This window comes from Cibotium barometz, chromosome 25 (genome assembly GCF_041138505.1).
Source record: "Cibotium barometz isolate CiBa-2024 chromosome 25, ASM4113850v1, whole genome shotgun sequence".
In the NCBI taxonomy this organism is placed as follows: domain Eukaryota; kingdom Viridiplantae; phylum Streptophyta; class Polypodiopsida; order Cyatheales; family Cibotiaceae; genus Cibotium; species Cibotium barometz.
Window position 1 is genome coordinate 54551767 of NC_141070.1, and position 26041 is coordinate 54577807.

At 43.2% G+C, this 26041-nt stretch overlaps 1 protein-coding gene and 1 pseudogene across 2 annotated transcripts; both read right to left on the minus strand.

Annotated features, from left to right (window-relative positions):
• Positions 1–6121: 6121 nt before the first annotated feature.
• On the minus strand, positions 6122–8521 carry LOC147624742 (pentatricopeptide repeat-containing protein At4g39530-like). Its single transcript, XM_086819872.1, has 4 exons — positions 7123–8521; positions 6859–7017; positions 6711–6764; positions 6122–6573 (listed from the first exon to the last, which is right to left on the minus strand). The coding sequence occupies exons 1-4, from the start codon at positions 8519–8521 to the stop codon at positions 6122–6124; spliced, it is 2064 nt and encodes a 687-aa protein (XP_086675998.1).
• Positions 8522–23179: 14658 nt separating this feature from the next.
• LOC147624743 (uncharacterized) lies at positions 23180–24606 on the minus strand (annotated as a pseudogene). The gene is made up of 3 exons (XR_015269163.1): positions 24099–24606; positions 23554–23742; positions 23180–23411 (listed from the first exon to the last, which is right to left on the minus strand). The product of XR_015269163.1 is annotated as an uncharacterized LOC147624743 (transcript).
• Positions 24607–26041: the final 1435 nt, after the last annotated feature.

The window sequence follows — 26041 nt, forward strand, 5'->3', positions numbered from 1 at the left end:
CGACATCCAAACTTACGCTATTTTCAACGTATTGAAAAAGTTAGAAATTTTGCCAGAGGTTCGATGCAAAAATGAGTCCCTCGAGGGAAACTCGAAATGGACTCAGAGTCAATCGCACGGGAGATCACAGTTGGACAAGCTGGACTATACTCCACTAGCGATGTGTGTATATGGGGAGACCGGGCTAACTGAATAATGCGGAAAATGAAAATGTCAGTCAAACATCCACTGCAGGGAAATCTGCCAGAAAAAATCAAAAAAAATCATAGACAAGACAAGATCCCCGCGTGGATCTGGCGAGATTTGCACGTAGAAGTGTAAGATCCCCGCGTGGATGTACGGAGTTCCCCGCGTGGAACTGGACTAGATCTACGCTGACTCTGAGTTCTGCATTGACTGGACTAAGTTACCTACGTGGAACCCTAGAGATCCTCGCGAAGATCTTAAGATGTGCGTTGACTTCGAAGATCTGCATGGACTTTTGTCTGACCGGGGGCGCCTTGAAAAAATAAATGCAATTAATGGAATTTAATGCACCGTACACGTGTCAGAACTTCTGTGCATGGAACTGCAAGATCCCCACGTGGATTTCGAGGAAATCTACGTGTGGATCTAGGCCTCACACAAAACAGGGAGATATGTGCATGGAAGAGTGAGTTTTACACATGGATCTGTGAGTTTTACGTGGGGAACTTGAGTTCCCTATTGACCGAGTTGACTTTTCCTCTCTCTCCTACCTATGTCGTCGACTGTGTTTGGGTGTGTTTTTGGTGTTTTCTGACATCTATGATGTGATAGGGGCAAAGGGGAAGACTCGATCTAACTAGTAAGCGTGAAAAAAGCAAGAAAAAACATACAAACAATATTTTTGTGATTTTTGCCCCACTTTCCTCCTTTCTTGCGTCACGAATCTTACTCTAATCTCTTTTTTGACATTTTTGTTGGTATTTGGCTACTCTACCACTTTAGCAAATACACTACCCTTTCCTACGCAAGACAACAACACTTTCTATCTTAAAAAAACTACCCTAAACATCTCTTTTTTGATCTTTTTCCTCTCTTTTTCTCTCTCAACCTCTCCACTACTAGATCCTTTCGGAGCTAGGCAATGGGCAATATCGAAGGAAGCAACAAATGGAGTGAAACATGCATCCAATCCCTGGCAACAGCACCAAAAATGTTAAGCTTTTGGTCACCTACCTCGAGCTAACATGTCGTGAGGAATGAGATGCTATGCCATCGAGGTGCTCAAGCTCGTACTGCTCACCATATCAATTGACTATTACTCGTGCGCGATTGATTGTTTGAGCACGTGACAGGATGCGTGATGAGGATTGGAGACATCGCGAGGATATCGATTGAGGTGTCACACGGATTTTGTGCTCTGGCTGTGTGTCAAATTTTGTAATAATTGATATCATATGTTGTGGGCAATAATTAGTGGTAGACATATTAATCCGATGCACATTGAAGTCTTTGAACACGTGTGTGATTCCTTGGAAGAGCACAATGAGCTGCATAAGTGTAAAGCCTTACTCCCCCTAGTGCATGGTTACCAAGTGGAGTCACCCTCTAGTTTCCAATAGCATAGGTGACCTTCCAATTGGTATCAGAATCACTCAAGAGGCTCTCCATCCTAGACTCCACCTCTTTCCTTACTTTGCCCAACTTACCTTCATACTCTCAACTTTTGGGCGGAAAATTTCATGAATTTGTAGTCTATTTGAAATGAAAGGAGTAACAATTTAATCTTAGCTAATCTTCTTCAAATATTGAGGTGCATTTTTTTTGCACCTCTCTTCTTTGGATTGGTGTATTCTTTCTCTAGATGTAGGTGTTGCCTCTATCAAATACCTTCAAGCTGAAATGTTATGTTCTTCAATAAGATTTCTATATGGCAAAGTTACATAAAGAGTTCATCACATCTTTGAGCCAAATCATATGCCAGATAATTGATTAAATCATCAAACGGATCCTACGTCTACTACTCCACTCACTAGGGATGTCCAACCCATAGTTACCAAGGAACAGGAAAGCTTCGGGAACGTCAAAGGTTGGAATGGGAAGGTTTCAGGAAGGAGGACAAGGAAATTGGGAGAGGAGGCAATTGTGTGAGAAGGCCAAAAAAATAAAAACACGGTTGTATGTGTTGTCATAATTATTAGACAAGGGACAATTTTGTATACTCTATTTTTGGCTTGAGATTTAATGAAACATGCTAAATACTCTAGGTGAGGGAGTGTGAGCCACTCACCTAGGGGGGGGGGAGATTGCACCCAGTCTGTGTCGTCATCATCGTCACCCTTTTTGCTTGCCTCAATATCTTGCTTCCCGTTGCTTTTGTGGATTGGAATACCCAGTCATCAAGGTTTTACTTTCTCCCTAGGACAAACAATAGGTGAAGTTAGTAGTTTGGTCTCTCAAAGATAAGGTAATGGTGGGAAGAATTGTTGGCCTCACACCCTAAGCCTAACACTAGAAGGGGACCACATCTAGGAGGTCTCCATCTATGGAAGAGGATCTTTCCTTCTTTAGTTTCCCTCATTGGATACCACTGTGGCACTTGTGGAGTAGAGCCCCATCTACCTTGGTCCTCACCTAGTCTACCCTTTTTTGTGTTATCATTGCTTTACAGTGAAGGATACACATACCATGCATCATGTGCCATGATTCCTAGTGATTCTTCACTTCTCGTGGTTCCTGAGGGAGTGCAGGGCCATTCTTCCCTCCATTGGTCATGATTTTGGCACAGTGTTGGAGGCTCCATTAGACACAATTTTCTTGGTCATGGCAGATGATGGGGTTCCTAGACTCGGACTAGTTGCCAAGAGCCCATAGTCCCTTTTGGAGGAGATCTACTACAAGACCCTTGATGGGGGCAAGCTTTGAAAGAGGATCGAGAGATCTAGGCCTCCAAGATAGTGACAATGGTGTCAACAAATAGGCCACCTCACTTGGGAGTACCCAAGAGGATATAGATGGGCCCCTCCCCCCCACACAATTGATAGAGATAGCAAAAGGAGCCTCAAGCGGGTAGGGAGCGTCCTAGAACCCTTGGGTGGATCCCTCCGAGGGGAAGTGGACCAAGGTAGAAAATAAGAAATCAAGTAAGAAGGGTATGACGAATCATAGGTGGCATGCTAGACTTAAAGAGAAGGCATGAGTAGAGCATAAGTCATCTTTCAATGCTCACAAAGATAAGCCAGGAAATGCCTCTGCAAGTTGCCCTCAGAAGACAAAGGATGATACCTACTTTGATCTTCTATTAGGTCCTTTTCAGGAAAATGTCCAGAGCACCCAAGGACCTACACAGTAACAAGACACAGGAGCTCCCGTTGACTTGGCGACTGCTGGCCCCTTTGCCCGTCCTCACAAGCACTCCGGGAAAAATGTTCAACACTCTCATGTTTCAACATAGAAACGAGGCATTGGAGCTTTCGCTTCTTTGGCATCTGTTGCCCATGTCGCCCACCCTACCCCCTCCTGATATCCCCCCCTGCCTCCTCCCTCCTCGCTTTTTTCCTCCCCCCTCCTTTGCCCTTCTCCCCCTAGTGTGGTCACTTCCTTTACCTGCCCCCACCATTCTCCTCTCTCCTATCTTCCTCTTCCTCGCTCATTGCAGTAGGTCTAATTGTTTCTTCTGCTTCTGCCACCTCTCACTTTCGTCTTTGGCCTGATCCCATCCGGGGCCGGGGGGGTGGGGTCACTCCAAAACATCTAACATAGCACATTCATGAATGGAGGGGTACTCATTTACATGCCATTTACATGCATCTGAGGGGGTTTATAAAATAACATCTTAGTGTAGTTCATATGTGTAGATTTCTGGAGGGGTGCCTAAATTTTAAGCTTGAAAAACATATACATGCAAGAGGGGGTTAATCAATTACACTAGAAAATGTAAAAATGCAAGAATAGGGGCAAGATCAAGAGAGAGCCTTAACATGGGACTTAGCATCCATAGAGAGCAAGATTTGGGCTCTTGGTGGTTCATATATTGATATGAGAGTGTGTATTATGGAAGAACCCGGTTTTGCAAACTAACTAACTGTACCTTCTTCTACTTGTGTACCCTTTTCTTTATTACTTGCGGCTTCTTTTCTTGTCTTGTAGTTGATTTTCATCACAAAATTCACCAACCTGGCTTTCTTCATGTACTGGATTTTCTAGCCTGGGAGTTGGCATAATTTATAAGCCCAAGTGCCTTAGTTGCTCTGAAAGTAAAAATCTTATGCAATAGAACATGATTAGCCACTATATTTTTGTGTTCCCTGCAATAAGCCTGTATAGAACATGATCAGAGGAAGGCAGGCACCTATAGAAAGAGTAGAGGGAGACATCTGATGCAGCAAGGTCCCAAGGAGGGGAATGTCTCCAGCAAGATTAGAGGGCACATGCAACAAGATCCGGAAACCTCTGGAGCAAGATCAAAGGGAGGAAGAGAGGCATCTTCAACAAAATGACACAGAGAGAGGGGAAGGAGGGGGGGTGTGGAGGGGAGACAGAGGGAGGTATCCATAAGCGAGATCAGAGGGAGGCATTTGCAGAAAGATCAAAGGGTGAGAGGGACACCTACAGTAAAATCAGTGGAGGGAGAGTATCTTTTAGCAAAATAAAAGGAAGGAAGATTAGAGAGAAGAGCATCTACAACAAGATCAAAGGAGGGAGGTTTATGCAACAAGGTATGAGAAAGACAAGTGGGGAGAGATGGATACTGGAATAGGAGGTAAAGGGATAGGGCACATTGAATTTCTTGGGCAAGAGGATAGGAAAGCAAATTTAAATTTTGAATTTGAGAGGAAGTATCAAAGGTTACAAGAGAATTCACTTTTTTAGTCATTGTTTCACATATGCAGAGTGAAAAAGTAGCATGGTAAAAGTCAGTTTTGTCTCCTTAACCAAAGACAAAGAAACAAGCGAGCAGTGTCTTCTGCTGTGGCCTTGCGTGGGGAATGAGCATGCAAAACTTACGGAATTGGTGAACAATAGTTAGGCATTGTGCGTTCTTGGATCCAAATGCTGTTGTAAGGGGTCCTACAAAGTCCATGCTGATGTTTTGGAAAGGTAAGGTAATTCACAACTATAGCAGTGAGTTGAGGGTAGTCTATGACTTGCATCAATGATGGGAAGTGAGGACATGGAGAACATGCCTAGGCTTAAACCTAACATCTGGGTCTTGGTGGCATGGGACACCAGAATTTGCGTCAGGAGTTGTGCACGAGTTAATATCGAGATGAAAAGGCACTGCCCATCTTTGACATGCACTCAATATGTAACCGATCCATATCTGCTTGGTGGTACATTATCTCTGGATGAAAAGTCTACAAAAAGCCGTCTCCTCTACTATTGTGCCACTGTGTTAATGTGTTTTGGGAAGGGGACTCAGGAACAACTGATTGTGCCTTTATAAATCAGTTGTCCGAAGCAAATTCTCTTACAGCTTCAATCCTAGCCACCAAGCCTAACAAAGCAACATATTGCCTCTGGTTAGTTTAGTATAAAGATGGAACGTTGAAATTTATATGTGAGACAACAATGGACGTGGACAATCGACCACTCCAATCTAGATCCTCTTGAATATAGATTTGAGTATGTAAATATGCATTACTTCAGCAGTTTTCAAACAGTATCGAAAACGCTTCATTTTTCCATTCCCTGGGCCTATCGTTTAGCAGCATGTCTAGTATCTACTGCACTGCACTACCATCAACAACAAGAGTCTCCACAATATCTCACTTTCCTTTGTGGATACGAGGGATGCCGTTAGCATCTCTAATTTGAATAGTTTGCTCCTCTGTCTTTGATATAATTACCATAGCCAAATGCCACTCATTACAAACCTGCATGTTTTTAACAAGACAAGTCGAATTGATTAAGGCACATGCAAGAGCCAACTTCTCTATATGCCCAAATAACAATTTTTTCTGTACATCATCAGTTTCATCTTGTGATACCCAATGCAAACATGGGGTGTACCCTTGCTCTAGCATATTGAGGCAATGCTCTTCTAGCTTTGCATCAATAACTTTTCTTTGGTAATGTCTTATATCCCCAACCAAAAACGAATGCAGTCCCACTAGTGTCAGACCACCAACATTGTCTTGGCTTCTTCCGTGCGAGTTCATTTCACTGTCATGGCCTCCATATCAGCGTCTGCATAGATGTTATACATACAAATATAAGCTGCAGCTTCCCTTTCATCCAATTGCAATGCCTGTTCTAAGGCATGTCTTCCAAGCTCCACATTGCCCCACTTTCGACAAGCACCCAACACGATAAGCAACATCACAATATTGGGATGGAATGGAATTTTCTTCATCATTCCTACTGCCTTGTCTAATTGGCCTGCACGGCAAAGGAGATCAACCATGCAAGTGTGGTGCTCAACAGTTGGAGTGATGCCACAGTCTTTGCTCATGGCCAAAAAGTACCTCTGGCCTTTATCTACCAAACCTGCGTGACTGCAAGCATTAAGAACACAAACAAATGTGACCGAATCTGGCTTAGTGCCTTCTCCTCTCATTCTTTCAAAAATATAGAGAACATTGTCAATTTCTCCTAGCTGGGCATATCCTGTAATCAGTGAATTCCACAAGACTATGTCTCGAACTGGAAGCTTGTCGAACACTTCCTGTGCTTTTGCAAGCAAGCCACATTTAGCATACATATCAACCAAGGCAGTGCCAACAACAAGGTGTCTTTCCAACAACCCTTTTCTAGCAATCTCAGCATGTAATTCTCTGCCCTTGTCTGTGGCTCCAATGCTGCCACAGGCATTCACGCTGCAAACAAATGTGATGACATTTGGAGACATACCCTCAAGTTGCATCTGTTTCAAACAAGTGAGTGCTTTCTTACCCTGCTCATGTTGCACATAACCTGTAATCAGTGAATTCCACGAAACCACATCTCGAACCAGAAGCTTGTCAAAGACTTCCTGCGCTTTAGCAAGTAAGCCACATTTGGCATACATGTCGATCAATGCATTGCCAACAATAACGTCTCTTTCCAACAACCCTTTTCTAGCAATCTCAGCATGTATTTCTCTGCCCTTGTCTGTGGCTCCAATGCTGCCACAAGCTTTCAAGCTGCAAGCAAATGTGACAGCATTTGGAGAGACACCCTCAAGTTGCATCTGGTCAAAAGAGTTCAGTGCCTCCTCGCTACGCTCATGTTGTGCATATCCTGCAATCAGTGCAGTCCATGTGACTACATCACGAACTGGAAGCAGGTCAAACACTTCCTGCGCTTTTGCTAGCATGCCACATTTGGCATACATATCGACCAATGCATTGCCAAGAAGAAGGTCTCTTTCCAACAACCCTTTTCTTACAATCTCGTCATGTATTTCTCTTCCCTTGTCCGTGGCTCCAATGCTGCCACAGGCATTCAGGCTGCAAACGAATGTGACAACATTTGGAGAGACGCCCTCAAGTTGCATCTGCTTGAAACAATTGAGTGCTTCCTCACCACGCTCGTGTTGCGCATATCCTGTAACTAGTGAATTCCACGAGACTATGTCTCTGTCTGGAAGCTTGTCAAACACCTCCTTCGCTTTTGCAAGTAAGCCGCATTTGGCATACATGTCCACCAATGCGTTGCCGACAACAAGGTCTCTTTCCAACAACCCTTTTCTGGTGACCTCGGCATGTATTTCTCTGCCCTTGTCTATGGCTCCAATGCTGCCACAGGCTTTCAAGCTGCAAACAAACGTGATAGTATTCGGAGAGACACCCTCGAGTTGCATCTCCTTAAAACAGTTCAATGCTTCCGCACCACGCTCGTGTTGCACATATCCTCCAATCAGCACAGTCCATGTGACTACATCTCGAACTGGAAGCATGTCAAACACCTCCCGCGCTTTTCCAAGTGAGCCACATTTGACATACATATCAATCAATGTGTTGCCAACAAACAGGTTTGTTTTTAACAACCCCTTTCTCACAATATTTGCATGTATTTCACTGCCTCTTTCCACATCTTTCAGCTTAGCACAGGCCTTCAGTAAGGCAACAAAAATATACCCACTTGGATGTAGAGAATCCTCTTGCATCTTATGGTATAGGGTGAGAGCATGCCTTGACTCCCCACGTTTAATGTAACCATTAATGAGAGAAACCCAGGAAGACTCACTCCTGCACTCCAACCTGCCAAAAGCTTTCTTAGCATTGCGCATGCTTCCAACTTCAACCAACATGAAGACTAGGTAGTTCCCCAGTAATCTATGAGCTTCCAGCCCACTTTTGAGAACGTAAGCATGGAGGCGCAGAGCATAGGTTAGGTTTCTCTCTTTTGTGCACTTGCGCACGATGTATACAATGTTCTCGACCGAAGTCTCAGGGAGCATCCCTTCTTCCAAAGAAGGGGGTGCATCCTGTAAGATAAGTATCTCCCAACTGCCACTATTGTTCTTCTCCTCTTGAAGCACCACTGCTGCTTCTGGAGATCTGGCAGAAGAAGACTCTTCTTCCGTTTTCTGGAGCATGTCTTTGACCAAGCGTGGATTGTAGAGGCCATCCATCCACCACAGCGACTCGTCGCTGACTCTCTGCTCGAGATCTGGGGCCTTTGGGTACTTGCTTCAACAAAATGGCAAAAGCACTTACTTGGTTGTCCCTCACTAGTGGGAGGGATCTGCAAAGCAATCCTTCCATAAGCGCTCTTGAGCTACCTGCTGAGCTGCCCATAGAATGCCGGAGATCTTCTCCACTGCTACCGTACTCATGTACTCACATGAGCGACGCGAGGGTTACAGAGCTTTCTCCATGCCTACAAAACCCCAAAGGAGAAGTTGGGACACACATGCTCTGCTAAAATATATGTTGACCCACGAGGTTTTTCTTTTTCCAAGCTAATATAAAAGCCGCCCCTTTAGCAAGCTCCACGTGGCAATGCAATAAAAAGAAAAAAAACACACTTTTAAAAAAAATATTGTTTTCTTATTTTCTCGTCGTTATGTATATCTATCTTCACAGACAAAGAAGAAGCGGCTCCGACAAGACAACCAATCCAACGTCTTCATTCTGTCGGATTAAGGAAGCACGCAACGGGTAGCATGCCAGGGATAGACGTTACAAGCTTGGATCCACCTTCTTAACCTAGCAAAGATATCGATCACTCATCAGGAGGAGGAATCATGATACAATTTCGGAAGCGAATTACAGACTGATCAGCCAATACTGCAGTAAGATCTGCATGCACCGGAGTCGTCCACAAGGCCACCCCTTGCACGCCCACCTTGTTTGCTACATCTAACACGTGATAATACAAGTCACAGGAACACAAGCACTACACACGATCAGTCTTCCGAACGATTCTCGGAGCTCCTCCATAGCGTCTGCAAACGTTATCGTTCAGGCACTCGTGCTCCGGTGGCAAGCCATCTGGTATGCGGAGCTCCTCCATGGCTTCTGCACACTCTATCATGGCAGCCGTGCTCCGGTGGCAAGCCATCTGGTATGGCCACAAGCTTCACCTCGTACGCGGCTACCACTATCACCTTCCATCACCTTCCCTTTGCTTTCATTTGCTTTTTGCAGCACCCAGCACACAAGCGTCACCTTCTCTTTGTTTTTTCAGTGCCCACGCCAAACTGCCACACTGCAGCGCCCACTAGCACATGGGTGCTTATTCTTCTGTTGTTGCATGACGGATCTTACACAGGTTAGCATCGTTTTTTTTTATAACTCTTAGTTTCTTGTGCAGTTAGAATAAGTTACAATACGTTTAATCATGTCGCTAATATATGATTAATGAGGTCCCTTGAACAATCGTTTGCCAGAATACATTCATGATCATACTGTGTTGATGAACGTGATGTAAAAGCATCGATCTAGAAGCCTCATGGCTAACTGGAACATAGGATTGATGTGCCCTTGAGCACGAAACAGTAGCATGATTGCATGTTGAAGTTCTTAATAATTACCGAGGATCGAGCTACTAGTATGGACACCATGCTCTCTACGAGCTACATGTTGGGATTTGAAATTGATGAACGTGAGTTCAAGTCTACCTCTTTGGGAGCCACCGATAACCACTCAAATCCTTAAACAAAAGGAAGGCTGGTGATAGTGCACAGTGCAAATTGAAAAACGAGACCCGTGGCATCATCAAAATGAGACTCGTGGCATCATCAACTTTAGTAACGCAGAGCGGTGAAGGTATTTTCGTTTTTCTCTGCCTTTGTTAAGAGCCATGTTTTATTTTCAAACAAAGTAATGGCTACTTTCAACACTCAAGTTCTATCTAACAAAAGTGTTATTTTGAAAACGGGGGAAGGGCATGTTCATTATGTTTATTATTTTTTGGGAGAACTGTGCCAACTCCCCACCATACTATATGTATGGTTTCTTTTTCCTAGACACATTTTTCTCACTCACATAAACATACACAAAAGTCCTATGACTTGAGTAATGAAATAAAAGTCAGATTCAATTTTGGTGATGAATTTGTAATTTTCTATCTTGCAAGGTACTTGAGGCTTATTGACGGCGACGAGTGTCGCTTTAGCGTCATCCCCTGTAAGTATGCTTTCAAATTCAGCACAATCTGTTGAAGTTGCGGTGATAAGGGCGTTGCTCCTATGGCTTGCAAGAAGCAAGGCAGCTGCTGCAAGGGTCAACTCATGATATGCACAGCTGAGAGAAGTCAATCGGGTTCACCATCAAGACAACAAGGTAAAAAATGACATATACAGAGTGTTCTTTCTCTCTCTCGGATTATCTTCTCTCTCTCTCTCTCTCTCTCTCTCTCTCTCTCTCTCTCTCTCTCTCTCTCTCTAGGATTATCTTCCTGCTAAGAACAAGACACCTGACACCTTCACATTTTAGAGTCTGACAAAACTATGTACAGCCTCTACAATGGCACCATTTAGATCCAGGGCCAAGTCCAGGTCTCCAACATGATCGAGGTGGCCATTGTGGGTGGCACTAGCAGCTTTTGAGGAGCTCGGGGTTACCTCCGCATCTCCCTCATCGAGATTGCTAATCCTTTCCAAGTCTTCGCTCATGAGCTCCACTTCCTCTATGGCCAACATTTATTTGTTTGGAGGTCAAATTATTATCTTGGGTAGCCTAAGCTTCTTGTAGAAAAGCAAGCGACTACAGTAAACCATGTGGTAGGCTACCAAGGCACATATATATAAGCCACGTGGCACTAAATATAGCAGAAAATACAGCGCACGGTTTATTACAAAAAAAGTGCAAGCACATAACGTAGTGAAAAAAACCGGCGCACGTCATAAAAGCCACTATTAAGATGCAATGACCTTTGCTGCTAGCATCAAGAAAGCTTGTGTGGCAGCATAAGAGCAGCTAAGAAAGAGAAATAAATTCATGATAAAATTGCTAGACAAGGGTTGTTTGAAAATGAAGCTTGCAAAACAAGATTGTTTTTTTTTTAATTCTTTTACCGTGTTTTGTGTGAGTGCTTGGGTAGCATACTTCATGTAGTGTGGAGCATATTTGAAATGCTTGAATGAACATGAATTTGAAATCATACTATGCCAATGTCCTTTCAAAGCTTACACTTTGGGACACGAATGATGAGTATCATAACATCCATGATTGCAACTTGACTTGCATCACCAAGTCGTAAACAAATTATACAGCATGTTCACTCTAATGCAGCATGTTTGCTCTAATGTAGCAAAACTTGTTGGGTTCATCCCAACACGATGCATTGGACATAGGCACAAATCCACTCTAAATCAATAGGTAATCCAATCTCTCTCATAGATTTCATCATCTCCTACAATCTCTCTCTCTCTCTCTCTCTCTCTCTCTCTCTCTCTCTCTCTCTCTCTCTCTCTCACACACACACACACACACACACACACATACACGAAACTTGAAATTTTATAAATGACCAAAACGATTAGAATCATGAATGAACATTATACACAAAAAAATACATTTGTAAATGACCAAAACTATAATTAGAAACATGAATGAAAATTATACACAAAAAATAATACATTTGAAAACTATACAAAAATGTGCCACCTGTGTAATGCCTTACATGGTCAACAAAAAATCTCATGATTATAACAAACTATACTAAAATATAGCAACCAAAATGTTTCACATACGAAGGTCATCTCATAACCTATATAAGGACTACCAAAAAAACTTATATACAATGAAGCTAAACTGGAAGATATAATATATCTAAGTAGAATCAGATGGTGCCACATAATCTTGATGTGCTATAGATGTAGACCACCTTCATCAAAACAGCGTCTACGTGTGTTGTCCTACACATCCTACGGGCGTTGCCTATACTCAAAACTGCACATGTGTTGCCTTGCACTGTTATGGCTCACTCTGTTGGAATTAGGGTTGCAGGAAAGCACACAAAGCTTGGAGAAGAAGAAGGAAGAATGCACACAACACAAAGTGTATTAGATTGTGTCAATGTACAAAAGATAAGTTAGCCCTAGAAGGATGGGCGTATATACGAGCCGGGGGAAAAAACCTCCTAAAGAGGGAAAAAGTACCCCGGCGGTCCAAAGTGTGTTCACACACATCACTGCCTATATATATGGCAACAAATCCCCCCTGGGAGTGATGGTGTGAACGAGAGCTGGCACTCATGTATAGGGGAGTGCCATGCCCGACGTAGATCAATCCACAAAGGGGAGCAAGCCCAAAGCTTTGCGGAAAGCTTCGAACGTCTCACGCGGAAGCGCCTTTGTGAAAAGATCGGCGAGGTTGTCCTGTGGTGGTGTTGGCACATAGGCCAAGCTGATCTCTCCTGCTGAGAGTCTCTCCCTGACATAGTGATAATACACCTCAATGTGCTTTGTGCGAGAATGAAAAACTGGGTTTCTCGCAACTGCCAATGCGCTCTGACTATCAATGAAGATAGAGGTGGCAGACTCCTGTCCAACACCCAAGTCAGCCATAAGCCGTCTGAGCCACACACACTCAACCGTAGCTGTGAAAGCTGCCTTGTACTCAGCTTCACAAAACACTAGAAGTGGCCACAGTAGGTTGCTTCTTGCTCAACCAAGATATGCATGAGCTACCGAGCATTAAACAAAAACCACTTGTGGACACTCTTGTGTCATAGCAACCAGCCCAATCTGAGTCCGAAAAAGCATGCAAATCTGGCGGCAACGATCCCCCCTTGGGATAAAACAACCCAAGATGTATGGTGTCACTCAAGTAGCGGAAGATACGTTTAACTGCCTTCCAATGCTGAGACCCTGGGCTATGCATAATGCATACATAAATGAGGCAACCAACAGCTGTCTGCTAATAGAGTGTGATATCAAAGTGATCTCCAGCATCATGAAGACTCAACTTCAAACTTGTCTCCATTGGAGTACCAATAGGCTTGCAGTCTTCAAGGCCAAATCTCCGCAACAATGTCTCAATATACTTTGTCTGACACAAAGCAATACCTCCATCACACTGCTTAAATTGTATCCCCAAATAATGATGCAAATGCCCTAAATCTGACATCGCAAAAGAGGCATTCAAATCGGCTTTAAAATCAGCAATATGACTCTCATTTGGTCCTGTGAGCAGCATGTCATCGACATAGAGAGCAATGATTAGTTGTACACCATCCACACGTTTAACGTATAAAGTACTTTCTGTTGGACTATTCTGAAACCCATGTGCAGTCAAATATGCATGTATCTTTTCATACCAAGCTCGTGGAGCTTGCTTTAAACCATATAAAGCCTTTTTCAACCTGCACACTTTGTTTTCCTGTCCTCTTTGAACAAAACCACGAGGCTGCGATACATACACCTCCTCATGCAAATCTCCATTCAAGAACGCAGTCTTTATGTCCAGCTGATGTACATTCCAACCATTATGAGCTGCCAATGCACAAATGCTACGAATGGTAGTCATACGACAAGTGGGAGCAAAGGTCTCATCAAAATCAATGCCCTTTTCTTGAGCATAACCCTTTGCAACAAGTCTAGCCTTATAGCGATCAACACTGCCATCTGACTTTCGTTTCAATTTAAAAACCCACTTACATCCAATGGCCTTTTTACCAATAGCACAAAGACCATGTACCATTCTTCATTATAGCATCATATTCACTTTGCATTGCAGCCAACCAATTTTCTGAATTTTGTGCCTCATCAAATGAAAGAGGTTCTTCCTCTTCACACATACTAGACACAGCCAAAGCATAACAATCTGATGCATAAGAAGCATGCTGAAAACCTGAACGAGTACGACTAGTCATAGGTGCATCAATCTTACTATCACGCAAGGTTTGCACCAGCCATTTAGGCATACCTCTAGCCTGCTCATTTTCAGCCCTGTCCTCATAAATTACATCTTGTAAATCTGCATCAGAAATAGGCTGATCTATGATGTCGTTTGAAATCTGCATAGGCTGAATATTTGCCTCATTAGGACTTACATTTGAATTCCCACCTGTAAAGAGAGGCAACAACGTATCAAATACATCCCGTGAGCTCACACCTGTCTCTTTGGTACATGATAACAAGGGCTGCACAGCATCTTCCACAAAAACATCATCTCAACTAATCAAGATACGCTTTGACTGCGGATGATACAATCTGTAACCCTTGCTCTCAGCACTATAACCAACAAAAATGCATTTGACAGCCTTATCATCCAATTTTCTGCGTTGTTGCACAGGCACTAAAGCATAGGCCAAACAACCAAAGACACGCAAGTGACCAATAGAAGGCTTCCTGCCATGCCAAGCTTCGTATGGAGTAATAGACTGCAAGGCCTTAGTGGGACACCTGTTGAGTACATACGCAGCACACATGACAGCCTCAAGCCAAAACGCATGTGGCAAAGCTTGGCTCTTGACCATACATCGTGCCATCTCCATAAGTGACATGTTCTTCCTCTCAGCAACACCATTTTGCTGAGGGGTATACGGCACTGTACATTGGTGTTTTATCCCACGACTAGCCAGAAATGCATCAAACTCTTTAGACATATACTCCCCCCCTCGATCAGTACGGAGGGTGCCCTCGTGCCATCTCCATAAAGTGACCTGTTCTTCCTCTCAGCAACACCATTTTGCTGAGGGGTATACGGCACTGTACATTGGTGTTTTATCCCACGACTAGCCAGAAATGCATCAAACTCTTTAGACGTACTCCCCCCCTCGATCAGTACGGAGGGTGCCCACAGTACAATTGGATACATTTTCAACCATAAGAAAAAACTGTTTGAAGCACAAAAACACTTCGGACTTTGCCTTCAGTGGATATACCCATGCATGCCTTGAGTAATCATCAATGAAAGTCACGAAGTACAAGTGTTTACCAAATGACGGAGTTTGCATAGGACCACCTACATCACTATGTACAAGATGCAATTTGCGAGTGGCCCGCACAGAACCATCCTTTGGAAACGCAGAACGCTGCATTTTGCCCAAAATACAGCCTTCACAAACATGTTTCAATGGTGCCTCAAGAGGGGGCAATGAAGCAACCATATCAAATTTCTGCAAACGCAGCAAACTAGCAAAGTTCAGATGACCAAAACAAGCATGCCATAGTTTTGCATCTGAAACTGCCCACGAAACAAGGTGCCTAATACAATAATCGTATCACCAGAAGTCAAATCATGAACAGTACATTTGTCATCCACAAATTTGACTACAAGTCCAAGTCTAGCAAGCGCAGAGACAGACAATAGATTCTTCTTTATCACTGGCACATACAAAGCATCTAAAAGTGTGAAAGCGCTGCCATTTGCAGCAGTAAGCATAATTTTACCAATGCCCTTCACTGGGTAAGAAGCATTATTGGCACATGTGAGTATTCCCATTAGGGACAGCCTCAAGAGAAGTGAACATATCACGATGCGAGGTAATGTGCTTTGTAGCACCGCTGTCAAAATACCAAACATGAGAGTCAACAGAAACTGCCAAACATGCATCATGTACAGATGGGTCATACTGGCAATACACGCTAAACGCCCATTCTGTATCCTGATTCTGTATCCTGCACAACATTTGCAGAATCTGCATTTGTAGAAGCATCCGCTATTGTGGCTACATTTGACTCTTTCTTCTTTGCCACTTTAGCCTTTAGCTTAGGGCAATTCTTAATGACATGATCATTTGCCTTACAATAGTTGCACCTGGTCTTTTTCTTGCCTTTATCAAGAGCCTTCTCAGACTTATTGTTGCTACCTGTGGAAGGAGAAGAAGTTGCAGACCTACTAATAGGAGAAGAAACAGTGGAAGGGGCTGCTTACCACTTCTTTGGGCAGCAATAAATGCTTAATCAACTTGACGTTGCCTGGCCCTGTTTTGCCTGGACTGCGCTTCTTGCAAGAGCTTGTTGACTAAAGTATCATACTTGACAGCATCAGGTCTATCCTCATTAAGAAGTCTCCACGTGCAAGCAAAAGTCTGATATGTCTCAGGTAAAGCATCAAGAACAGTCTGCACAAGAGAATGATCAGGAATAATCTCACCTGCAGAAATCAACTGTTCTTTGAGATCTTTAATCTCAGCAAGAAAAACATTCATGTCATCATCTTGCATAATCTTCAATTCTAGCTCTTTACGCAGGTAAGCGATTTTTGCCTCATTACGACGTGCATACAAACCAGCTAGAATATCCCAAGCCTGTTTTGCTGTTTTAGCTGAACGAATATGTGGGGTGATGTTACGTTTGACAGAAAGTGCAATCAAGGCATGAGCCTGCGCATCTTTACCATCCCAAACGAGCTTGTTCAGCAGTGGGTAAAACAGCAGTAACAGTAGAGCTGCTAGAACCTGCAACATCCTCAACATATCCTATATCCACAGAACCTGGATGTACATCCGTACCCTGCACAATGTTCCACACTCCTTTTGCAACCAAAACATGCTGCATCATGTATGCCCAAAGTGGGTAGTTGATGTCTCCATCCAGTTTGTCTTCAGCAGACAACATGCGAAATACATCATTACTGTTATCAGCCATGGCCACTGACTGAAACTGATGCAAAAGCTACCTGTAATGAAGCAAAGACTGAACAGAAGACAACTTGTGCTATGTAGCACGGTCCACAATAGAACACGTATGCCTGTTTTTTGTAGAAAACTGCACTGTCAAAATTTCTCCAAAAAATGAAGAAAACACCTGTGCAGAACTTGAAATGCAAAAACGGAGCCCGAAACGACCTCAGATGCAAATTTCGAGAACGCCAAGCCCTATGGGCTTAATTGCAGAGTATAGGGACCTGCAAACGCTCGTGAAAACTCACCTCAATCGGAGAACGTGAGTCGGAGGGTGCTGGCGACGTAGCCCTGGGAGCCGATGCCTGCTCTGATACCAATTGTTGGAATTAGGGTTGCAGGAAAGCACACAAAGCTTGGAGAAGAAGAAGGAAGAATGCACACAACACAAAGTGTATTAGATTGTGTCAATGTACAAAAGATAAGTTAGCCCTAGAAGGATGGGCGTATATACGAGCCGGGGGAAAAAACCTCCTAAAGAGGGAAAAAGTACCCCGGCGGTCCTAAGTGTGTTCACACATCACTGCCTATATATATAGCAACACACTCTAACCCTCCTTGAAACACATCCAAAATGAGATTACTGGTGAACCGCAACTGCCGTGAGGATCTTTCCAATGGCCGAGCTCGTAACCTTTGAGGTCTCCAAGCTCTACAACTCCTTGAGAAGCAATTCCACCGTGTCTCCCGCAAGCGTTGTCACACCGTCGCGAGTCCTCATCCCTCCTCTTACCTCACTTCACTCACACACACTCACTAGCATGTATTAGGGAGAGAGATTAGCAAGAGGATTAGCAAGAGTAACACTCAATTGCACAATGGAAGAGTATGTTGTATTATGAGAGAAATTCACTTATATACATGGCCATAAGTGTTCACACATTAAACTATGGCCGGCCAGGTACTTTAGGCTCATAAGAGGCCTAATGCTATTACAATGACTACTCTCATAATATATCCATGAAGTACATCACTTAGGACTTCATCCTAACTTGCTACCACATGCTCTTGAAGTGGGAATCGCCATGAATATGAACAAGCTTTGTCGATGGCTTTAATGTTGAATGACGTTCAATGGTCTTTGTTCCTCCGAAAGGAATAAGAAAAGCTAGTTAATGAATAAAGAGGCTAGTGGTGTATTGGGAATTCCTAATGGGGTGGGGGGTTTTTGCAAATGATTGCAGTTTTATATTTGTGTGAGCCCCCTTTTTTTCTTTTTTTGGCTCACTTTGTTTTTGGCAATCATCGGCAAGGTTACATGTGATTTTTGTTAGTGGAGACACTAAGAGATGTTAATAATGGGAGAGAAGAGAGAGAAGGATCCGGAGGAACGTAAACTTATGCATCAAAACGAGATGGTGATTCTCAGTTCCTCATTTGATTCATTGAAGCAACATTCATCATTTGAAGTAATTGGCTTGTGATGATGTCCCGTTGTGTGGCAGGATTCTTATCAAATGTTGTTGAGTAGGATCTGATCCTGTCTTCTTCTACCCATGTGCTTTTTATAGGTTTGGGGTCCTCCTTGACTATTAAGATATCATGATTGTGGGAGTCTTGATGGAGTTTTATTTAGGGTTGATGTGGAAGGTTTGGGGCCCTCCTTGACTATTAAGATATCATAGTAGCCTTGAGCTACAAGTAACTGCTTCTCCACCCACATTTTGATACTATTAAGATATCATGATTGTGGGAGTCTTGATGGAGTTTTCTTTAGGGTTGATGTGGAAGGTTTGGGGCCCTCCTTGACTTGGCTGGTGCTGAGGCTACAGGTTTGAGACTCATGGGGGAATTGCTGATGAGATGATGAGGTTAGAGTCTCTTGTGGAGTGGCTGTTAATAAGACGAGGCCTTTGAGCATGTGGTTGTCTCCTTTGATAAGGTTTATCGATGAAGATGCATAGGATCTAGATTTATGTAATAATTACTTTTTCTATCTTCTTGATATTTACAAAGTACTCTATTTTGTTTGAATAACAATTTCAATGGCAATGCAGCAAATGCAAGTTTATTCAAGGATTGGCTTCAAAGAGATTGCATGAGATTGGAGCACAGGGTGTAGCCGGCAAAAATATCAAAAAAGTACTAGGTAATTTTTTCAGATACATTCCTGGATGACCTCACCGATCTTAAGAGAATGTATTTTGGGAAGCTGTTCAAGGAAATGGTGGGATCTCTAAAGAAACAAGGTGTGGTAGCTTCGAACCCTGTTGTCGTCGTCAAGGCTACCAAGCAAGTTGTGTTGTTCAGGTGCATAACATTCCATAAAGCGTACTTACTACTTGGTTGTACTCTTATATTTGTAAACTGAACAAATATAATAATGTGTAGATGGATTTGTAAGTGCCATGCGAACAAATCTATTGCAGATGTGCATGCAATTTTAAAAGAATGGTGCAATCCAAAACATGAAAGATGTATGCATACACATAGCAACTTCGAGACCTTTGGGATGTAGAGATATACAAGAGATGCCCATTGTTCCTTGACTTTCCAAGTTCTTATATCTTTTCGAATGGTGAATTCTATTATAAAGCCTAGAAGTCTACGTGACAAATCACATGTTCAAGGAAAAGGTAAAGATCTTATGAAAGATGAAGGGGATGATGATGATAAAGAGGATAAGGGGTAAAAGTGCCAAAAAAGGAGGCAACGAAGGGAAAGGGAAAAGGAAAGTCACTACAAGATGAGGATGACTCTGATACCTCTCCATCAAAATATAACAAAAGTGATTCTAATGATAGCACACGCAAGATTGAGGCAACCCCTAAGGTTGAATAAGTTGGTCATGCAGCAACACAGGTAGGGTAGTCTTTTACTTGTGGTTCATTGGTATTATTGTTACATTATTTGCATAATAATATAGATTAAGTTATGGATTCAGATAAGTTTGGCAAGAGGTGAAGCGCCAAATGCACCATTGCGACCAATTCATCCACCTAGCCTGGGTGACCTGATTCCAATCCAAATGAATTTGCGAGGTATGATTTTACTCATTGGTAATGATAATGTAAAGTATTTTTGTGGTGCATGCACTTACAAAATGTATGCTTTGTAGGAGTGTCTCGTCGTACCATGACAAAATGTATGCTTTGTAGGAGTGTCTCATCATACCACGACAGTAGTCCTCCTCGGTGCTCCCAAAACAAACATCAAAGTGCTAGTTCCTCTATCGTTATAGAAGCCTTGACGTTAACATGTGTAATAATCAATTGTGACCACATGTGAAATGATTGTAAAGGTGTGTCTTTCATATCCTGTAATAATAATTGATACATATGGTGTGGTAGGACATCATTCTAGAAAGATGATTGCATGTGTTGGGAATCCTTTGAAGATAGGTCGGCACTTCTGCACCAATAGTGTCCACAGGAGCTAGAACATGTCTTTGATATGTTACTAAAGGCCAACGTGGGAGAAAGTACTTGTACTGTGAAAGGTGTCATGCAAACATAGCGTGTGATTGTATTGCCACAGGAGGGTCTGCTTATGGTTTCCCCAATGACATTGTCCCACCATGAAATCTCTGTACATGCACAAGTGATTATATTATTTTCCCTTCATTAAGACCTTGTGCGTTGTTGTACATATGTTGCGTGTGTGTATGTCATGCTTACATTTTTTGTGTATATCATTCTAATTAATGCCACATAGATGGAGAGGAGCATGCATTGCTTTAGATTTGTGAGACCATCTTAGACGACAATGGCTCTATTATTGTCATTGATACTGTGTATCAAGTGGCAACGATTATAGCTCACGCCGAGCGTTGTAGCTTCTCCTTGGACACCTTGGTGAATGTGCGATGTACAACGCAGATTTGGAAGGACCTTTAAAAAAGAGGTAAGCAACACTAACCATAGAGGTTTCCATTGAGCATCACTTTTTGCTACAAAAAATCATCTCATACTCTTGTGCAGATACATACCCTTGTCATTGCTACCTTCATGAGCATAGTTGGACAAACCATACACAACCTTGCTCACCTGATTATATCATTGATCCTTGTGCAACATAAAGCACTAGGGTAGACACCCAGTTAGGATAACATGGCGAGGTATGGAGTTAACTCTTCATGTGCTCCTAAATAAGGGCCTTACATTTTTTAATGGAATTAAGAGAGATATTTTCTCAACGTGGATATGACTTTTAGGATAGCTTGTTAAGCCTTCATGTAAAACAAGGACAAGTGTTAGTAGAGCTTTATGCTGGATGTGGAGATTGTGCTATGGTAGCAAAAAAATTAGGCATGAACATTTTTTGTATTGATCCCGAAGAGGATGTAGTGGACTCGGGGTGTCTTGATGAAGATCTCATTGTAGTGACTGGGTTATGATCTTATTTGTAGCAATTGTTTATGATTGTCATGATCATATTTGTAGCAATTGTTTATGATTGTGTCATGATCCTATTTTTCATATTAAAAAAGAGAGAAAAAGGGAGAGAGCAATGCATGTTGGGATTTTGCAATAAGACATCATTCCCCTCTACAATGATATTTATATACGTACAAACCAATAAAGAATCGACATTTTCTGTATTGTGTGGATGAATAATGTAGTGAAGAATTTGTAGACTTGAGGATCTATATGCAAAACATGAGTTAAGTAATCTTTGTTGAGAAATAAGAAAGAAATATAGAGAGAGTGAGCAAAGAGAAGGACAAAAAGAGTGAGTGAAAGAGAAAACAAGAGAGAGAGCAAGAGAAAAGAGAAGGAAAGAGAGAGAGAGAGGGAGGATAAAGAGCTTGAGCAAAGAAAGGGAGTGAAAGAGAGGGAGTGAAAGAGTGAGAGAGAAGGGTAGAGAGGAAAGATAGAGAGAGAGCAAAAAAAGGACTGAAAGAGTGTGTGTGTGTGTGTGTGTGTGAGAGAGAGAGAGAGAGAGAGAGAGAGAGAAAAGAGAAGGGTAGAGAGACAGAGAGAGGGAGGTGAGAGTGAGCAAAGAGAAGGACTGAAGGGTTAGCAAAGAGAAAGATAAAGAGAGAGGGAGAGAGAGAGAAAGAAGAAGAGCCAAGAGAAGGATAGAAGATAAGAGAAGGAGAGAGAGAGAGAGAGAGAGAGAGAGAGAGGAGATATAAAAGAGAGAAGGATAGAGAGAGTTAGCACAGAGAAGAGAGAGAGAGAGAGAGAGAGCCAAGAGAAGGATAGAGAGAGAAGAGGGATGATCGAGAGAGAGAGAGAGAGAGAGAGAGAAGAGAAGGATAAAGAGAGTGAGCAAAGAGATGGATAGAGAGAGGAGGATATAGAGAGCGAGAGAGGGAAGGGGGACAGGAGGTAAGAGAAGGATAGAGAGGGAGGGTCGGAGAGTGAAAGGGAGGGAGAGAGAGAGAGGGTGAGAGAAGGAAAGAGAGGGGTGAAAGGGAGGGAAAAGAGAGGGATGGGAGGAGGAGAGAGGGTAGTGTGGGTTGGGTGGTGGTGAGACAAGGAGAGAAAGAGAGGGAAGAGGGTGGAGAGGAGAGAGAGAGGGAGGGTGAGATAAGGAGAGAGAGGGAGGAAGGGAGAATGAAAGGGAGAGAGGGAGGGAGGGTGGGAGAAGGAGAGAGGAGGATATAGAGATGGATATAGCCCACGGGAGGGTGAGATAAGGAGAGACAGGGAGGAAGGGAGAATGAAAGGTAGAGAGGGAGGGAGGGTGGGAGAAGGAGAGAGGAGGATATAGAGATGGATATAGCCCACACCACACTCTCTCTCTCTCTCTCTAGGAGAGAGAGAGGATTTCTTTCATAAAATAAATGATGACCATGAAATACAAAATTTTTAGAATTATCAAAACTTGTTTATTTTTTCAATTACTACCTTGTCTTGAGAGTATTTTCAACAAAACAAATATCTTCAAAACCTTAATAGTTAAAGAGATAATATATCTATAGGTGTCGCTAAAAGCCACAAAATTGACTTCTTATGAAACTAGTGCCAAGTTTCAACCGACTCCAAGCCAACATCCGTTTAGTATAATGAACTAAACAAAATTAAAATTCCAAAGTAAAGAATAAGATGTTTCTAGACGAGCTTTAGCCCTTAGTATGGCACGATATAAGAACTTGGTCCACAATTGCATATAATATAATGTATGTACCAATATAAGAGTACAAAAACCTTTAAATTGCTCCAACTTAGGGAGAGTTAGTTTCATACGGCCATTTAGACAACACACATTGCAGATTTAAAAGCTCATCACCGTAAGAAAAACTAAATTGAAACAAAGAGACTATCTTAGGAAAGAAATTTGTACAACTACTCTATGAAAGGTGGGAGATCACTTTTCCATGTACACCTCTACCCCACGGAGTGAAACGCAACACTAGAGTACAAACACACTACAAAATCAATCCGTCACGCTTGTAAACAATGAGGTGACATGAAGATACAATCAATCAGAAATCACTCTGCAAGACATTTAAGCTTGATCTTCAAGAAGAGGATTCCGATCCGCAGCTCGATTCGCTGCGAAAATGAATGGCAAAGAGAAGTTAGAGAGCAAAAGCAAGACCCAAAACATAAAGAAAAGAAGCAACTTTATATGCCTGCAGCCTAACCAAAGTGAAAATGCAAAGGCAAAGGCTAATGCAGAAAGTGGAGGCTTTACCGAGGTATGCCATCAAGGAAACTAGGAGAATGGCGATGCCAAAGAGGATGCCAAGGAGAGGGAACCATAGGCACCAGCTAGGGCAACATTGAGGATGGCTAGGATGATAGAGATGGTGCCAGAGCCAGCAAGTGTCGGCCATGATTTCAAGCTGCGCAGCTCATAGCCCATCAGCAGCTTCACGAGTCCCTGTCAAATGATGTACGGCCATGATATATACATGTCAAATGTACAGCTGTGATACACACGCATGCCATGTCAAATGTACGGCCATGATACACACCCATGCCAAATGTACAGCAGTGGTACACACACATGCCAAATATACGCATATGCCAGATGCACGGCCGTGGTACACCCACATGCCGTGTCAAATGTACGGACATCATCACACGCATGCCAGCAAGTCCAATGTACGGACATGATACACACATGCCAAATGTACGGCGTTGTGGTGATACACACAAATGCCAAATGCCGAAGGTAATACATAAGCCAAATGCACGAACGTAATGCTGCGGAAAGAGAGGGGGAGCTGATCTTACATGGACCATGAACCAGTCGAAGAGTAGCCACACGAAGGCGGAGCCTCTCCTCACCCTCGCCTGAAAGAGGATCCAGAGACCGATGGCAGGATGCCCAGCAGCAGGAAAGAGGTGGTGCCGGGCGCCCCGAAGACGAGCAGGAAGTGCAGGAGGGCGGCCACACCGCCGACGATGAGGATCCAGGCCACCATGTGCTGCACGGACAATCCCGTGAAAACTAGGGGCAGCAAGATGGAGATGGCGCCCACCAGCAGAAAGGCCGAGCCGAAGATGGTGAAGTAAAAGCACACCCTGCCCAGGTACTCCTGCGCCATCTCCGTGCTCACGGTGTTGCAGAGGCCAGGAAAGGAGAATACCCCCCTTGTCCGCCGCCCCCCCTCTTCGACCTCGCCCGTCGAGATCGATCTGTACCGGTCCCCCATGATAATAACTCACCACCCTCTCGCAACGACCACTCGCAGAAGAAAGCTCACCTTCCTTGTGAACAGCCACGAGGGAGCGATGGCCTCTGATCCCTCCCAGTGACACACTCAACTCTGGGTCTGCTATTTGTGAACGAACTGAACAGCTTCACTTGCCGCGCAAAACACACCACCAAGTGGCTACATGTGCATATGCCACGCACGCTCTTGACACGTTTCCCTCCATCCCCAACAAGGGTTTTTAATTCTCGAATTAATAAATCGGGGGACATTCCAAACATCCTTTCGATTGTCGGTACCCCAAAATGGACCTCCAAACCCTACATCTAAAATTTTGTATTAATTTTTGCTCTACCGTTTTTTTTTTTTGCAAACTCTCAAAACAAACCTTAAATACAAATTTATTAAGAGAAATGTTATTTTCTCTGAACATTCTTTAAAACAATATATTGATTATCCTTCACTCCAATCAAAGCATCGTTAACTTTTTAAACAATATTTATTATCATCCTACTGGCTTATGATACCCAAACAACAAGTACACACTCATACAAAACTTCATATAGAAGAAGAATTGTCTAACTACTTGTTGGGGAGACAAATAGGGAGCCACAACAGTGGCATTCTAGTTTTTTGAAAGGTTAAAGACCAATTTGTTTGTTCTTGAGCATCATTGTAGGTGCAAGCTTTTGTGTGCATGATGCTAAGATTCCGTACACACACTTGAGCGCCCACGGAAGGACCAAAGTCCGATCGCCCTAGTGTACGATCCACACAGACCGCCACATGGACGCCCATGTTGCCTCTGACCCGGAAGGTACATGCGTACCATAACTTTTGCTCACGCGGCGCAGGTACCATTCCTTTCCCCAGGCCCATGCAAGCCATAGATCGGTGTACTTTCACCGTACACCGTCCTTTGCACCCACGCTTTGCTCTCCGTTTCCTTGCACCTGTACCCATACATACCTACAGCTAAATAACCCCCCCAGTACCTCGTGGTCGAGACACCCCAGCACCTTGATTTGCTCGTACCTGATACTCTGCATAACGTATGCACTCGGCACTCTGTGCAGTACTGTACCCAACAACCTTGCACTCCTCTTCCAGCAAGCCATTTTTTGCCCATCTCCAAGTAAGCCCTCTGCATAATATTTCTTGCCTCCTCTCACCCTTGAGGGTAGAGTGTCCTTAGCTGCTCTCTCTCTCTCTCTCTCTCTCTCTCTCTCTCTCCCCCCGGTGTGAATAGACTTAAGAGAGGACTCCCCCTCCTCTCTATGACTATATAAAACATATGTTGCTATGTCTCTCAACAATGACCTTAGGTTATGAAAAAAAAAATGTTGATGTGATCTTGTATTATAAGAATGTATTATACTCAACTCACTCTACCAACTCTTGGGCTCAATGGCACAACATTTCTCAACAACAGTAGGATTCTTTACACAACTTTATGCCCTCTTACAAGAGAGTACTTGATTGGTACCTAGACATCCCTGGTCATAGACGTGCTAACCATTT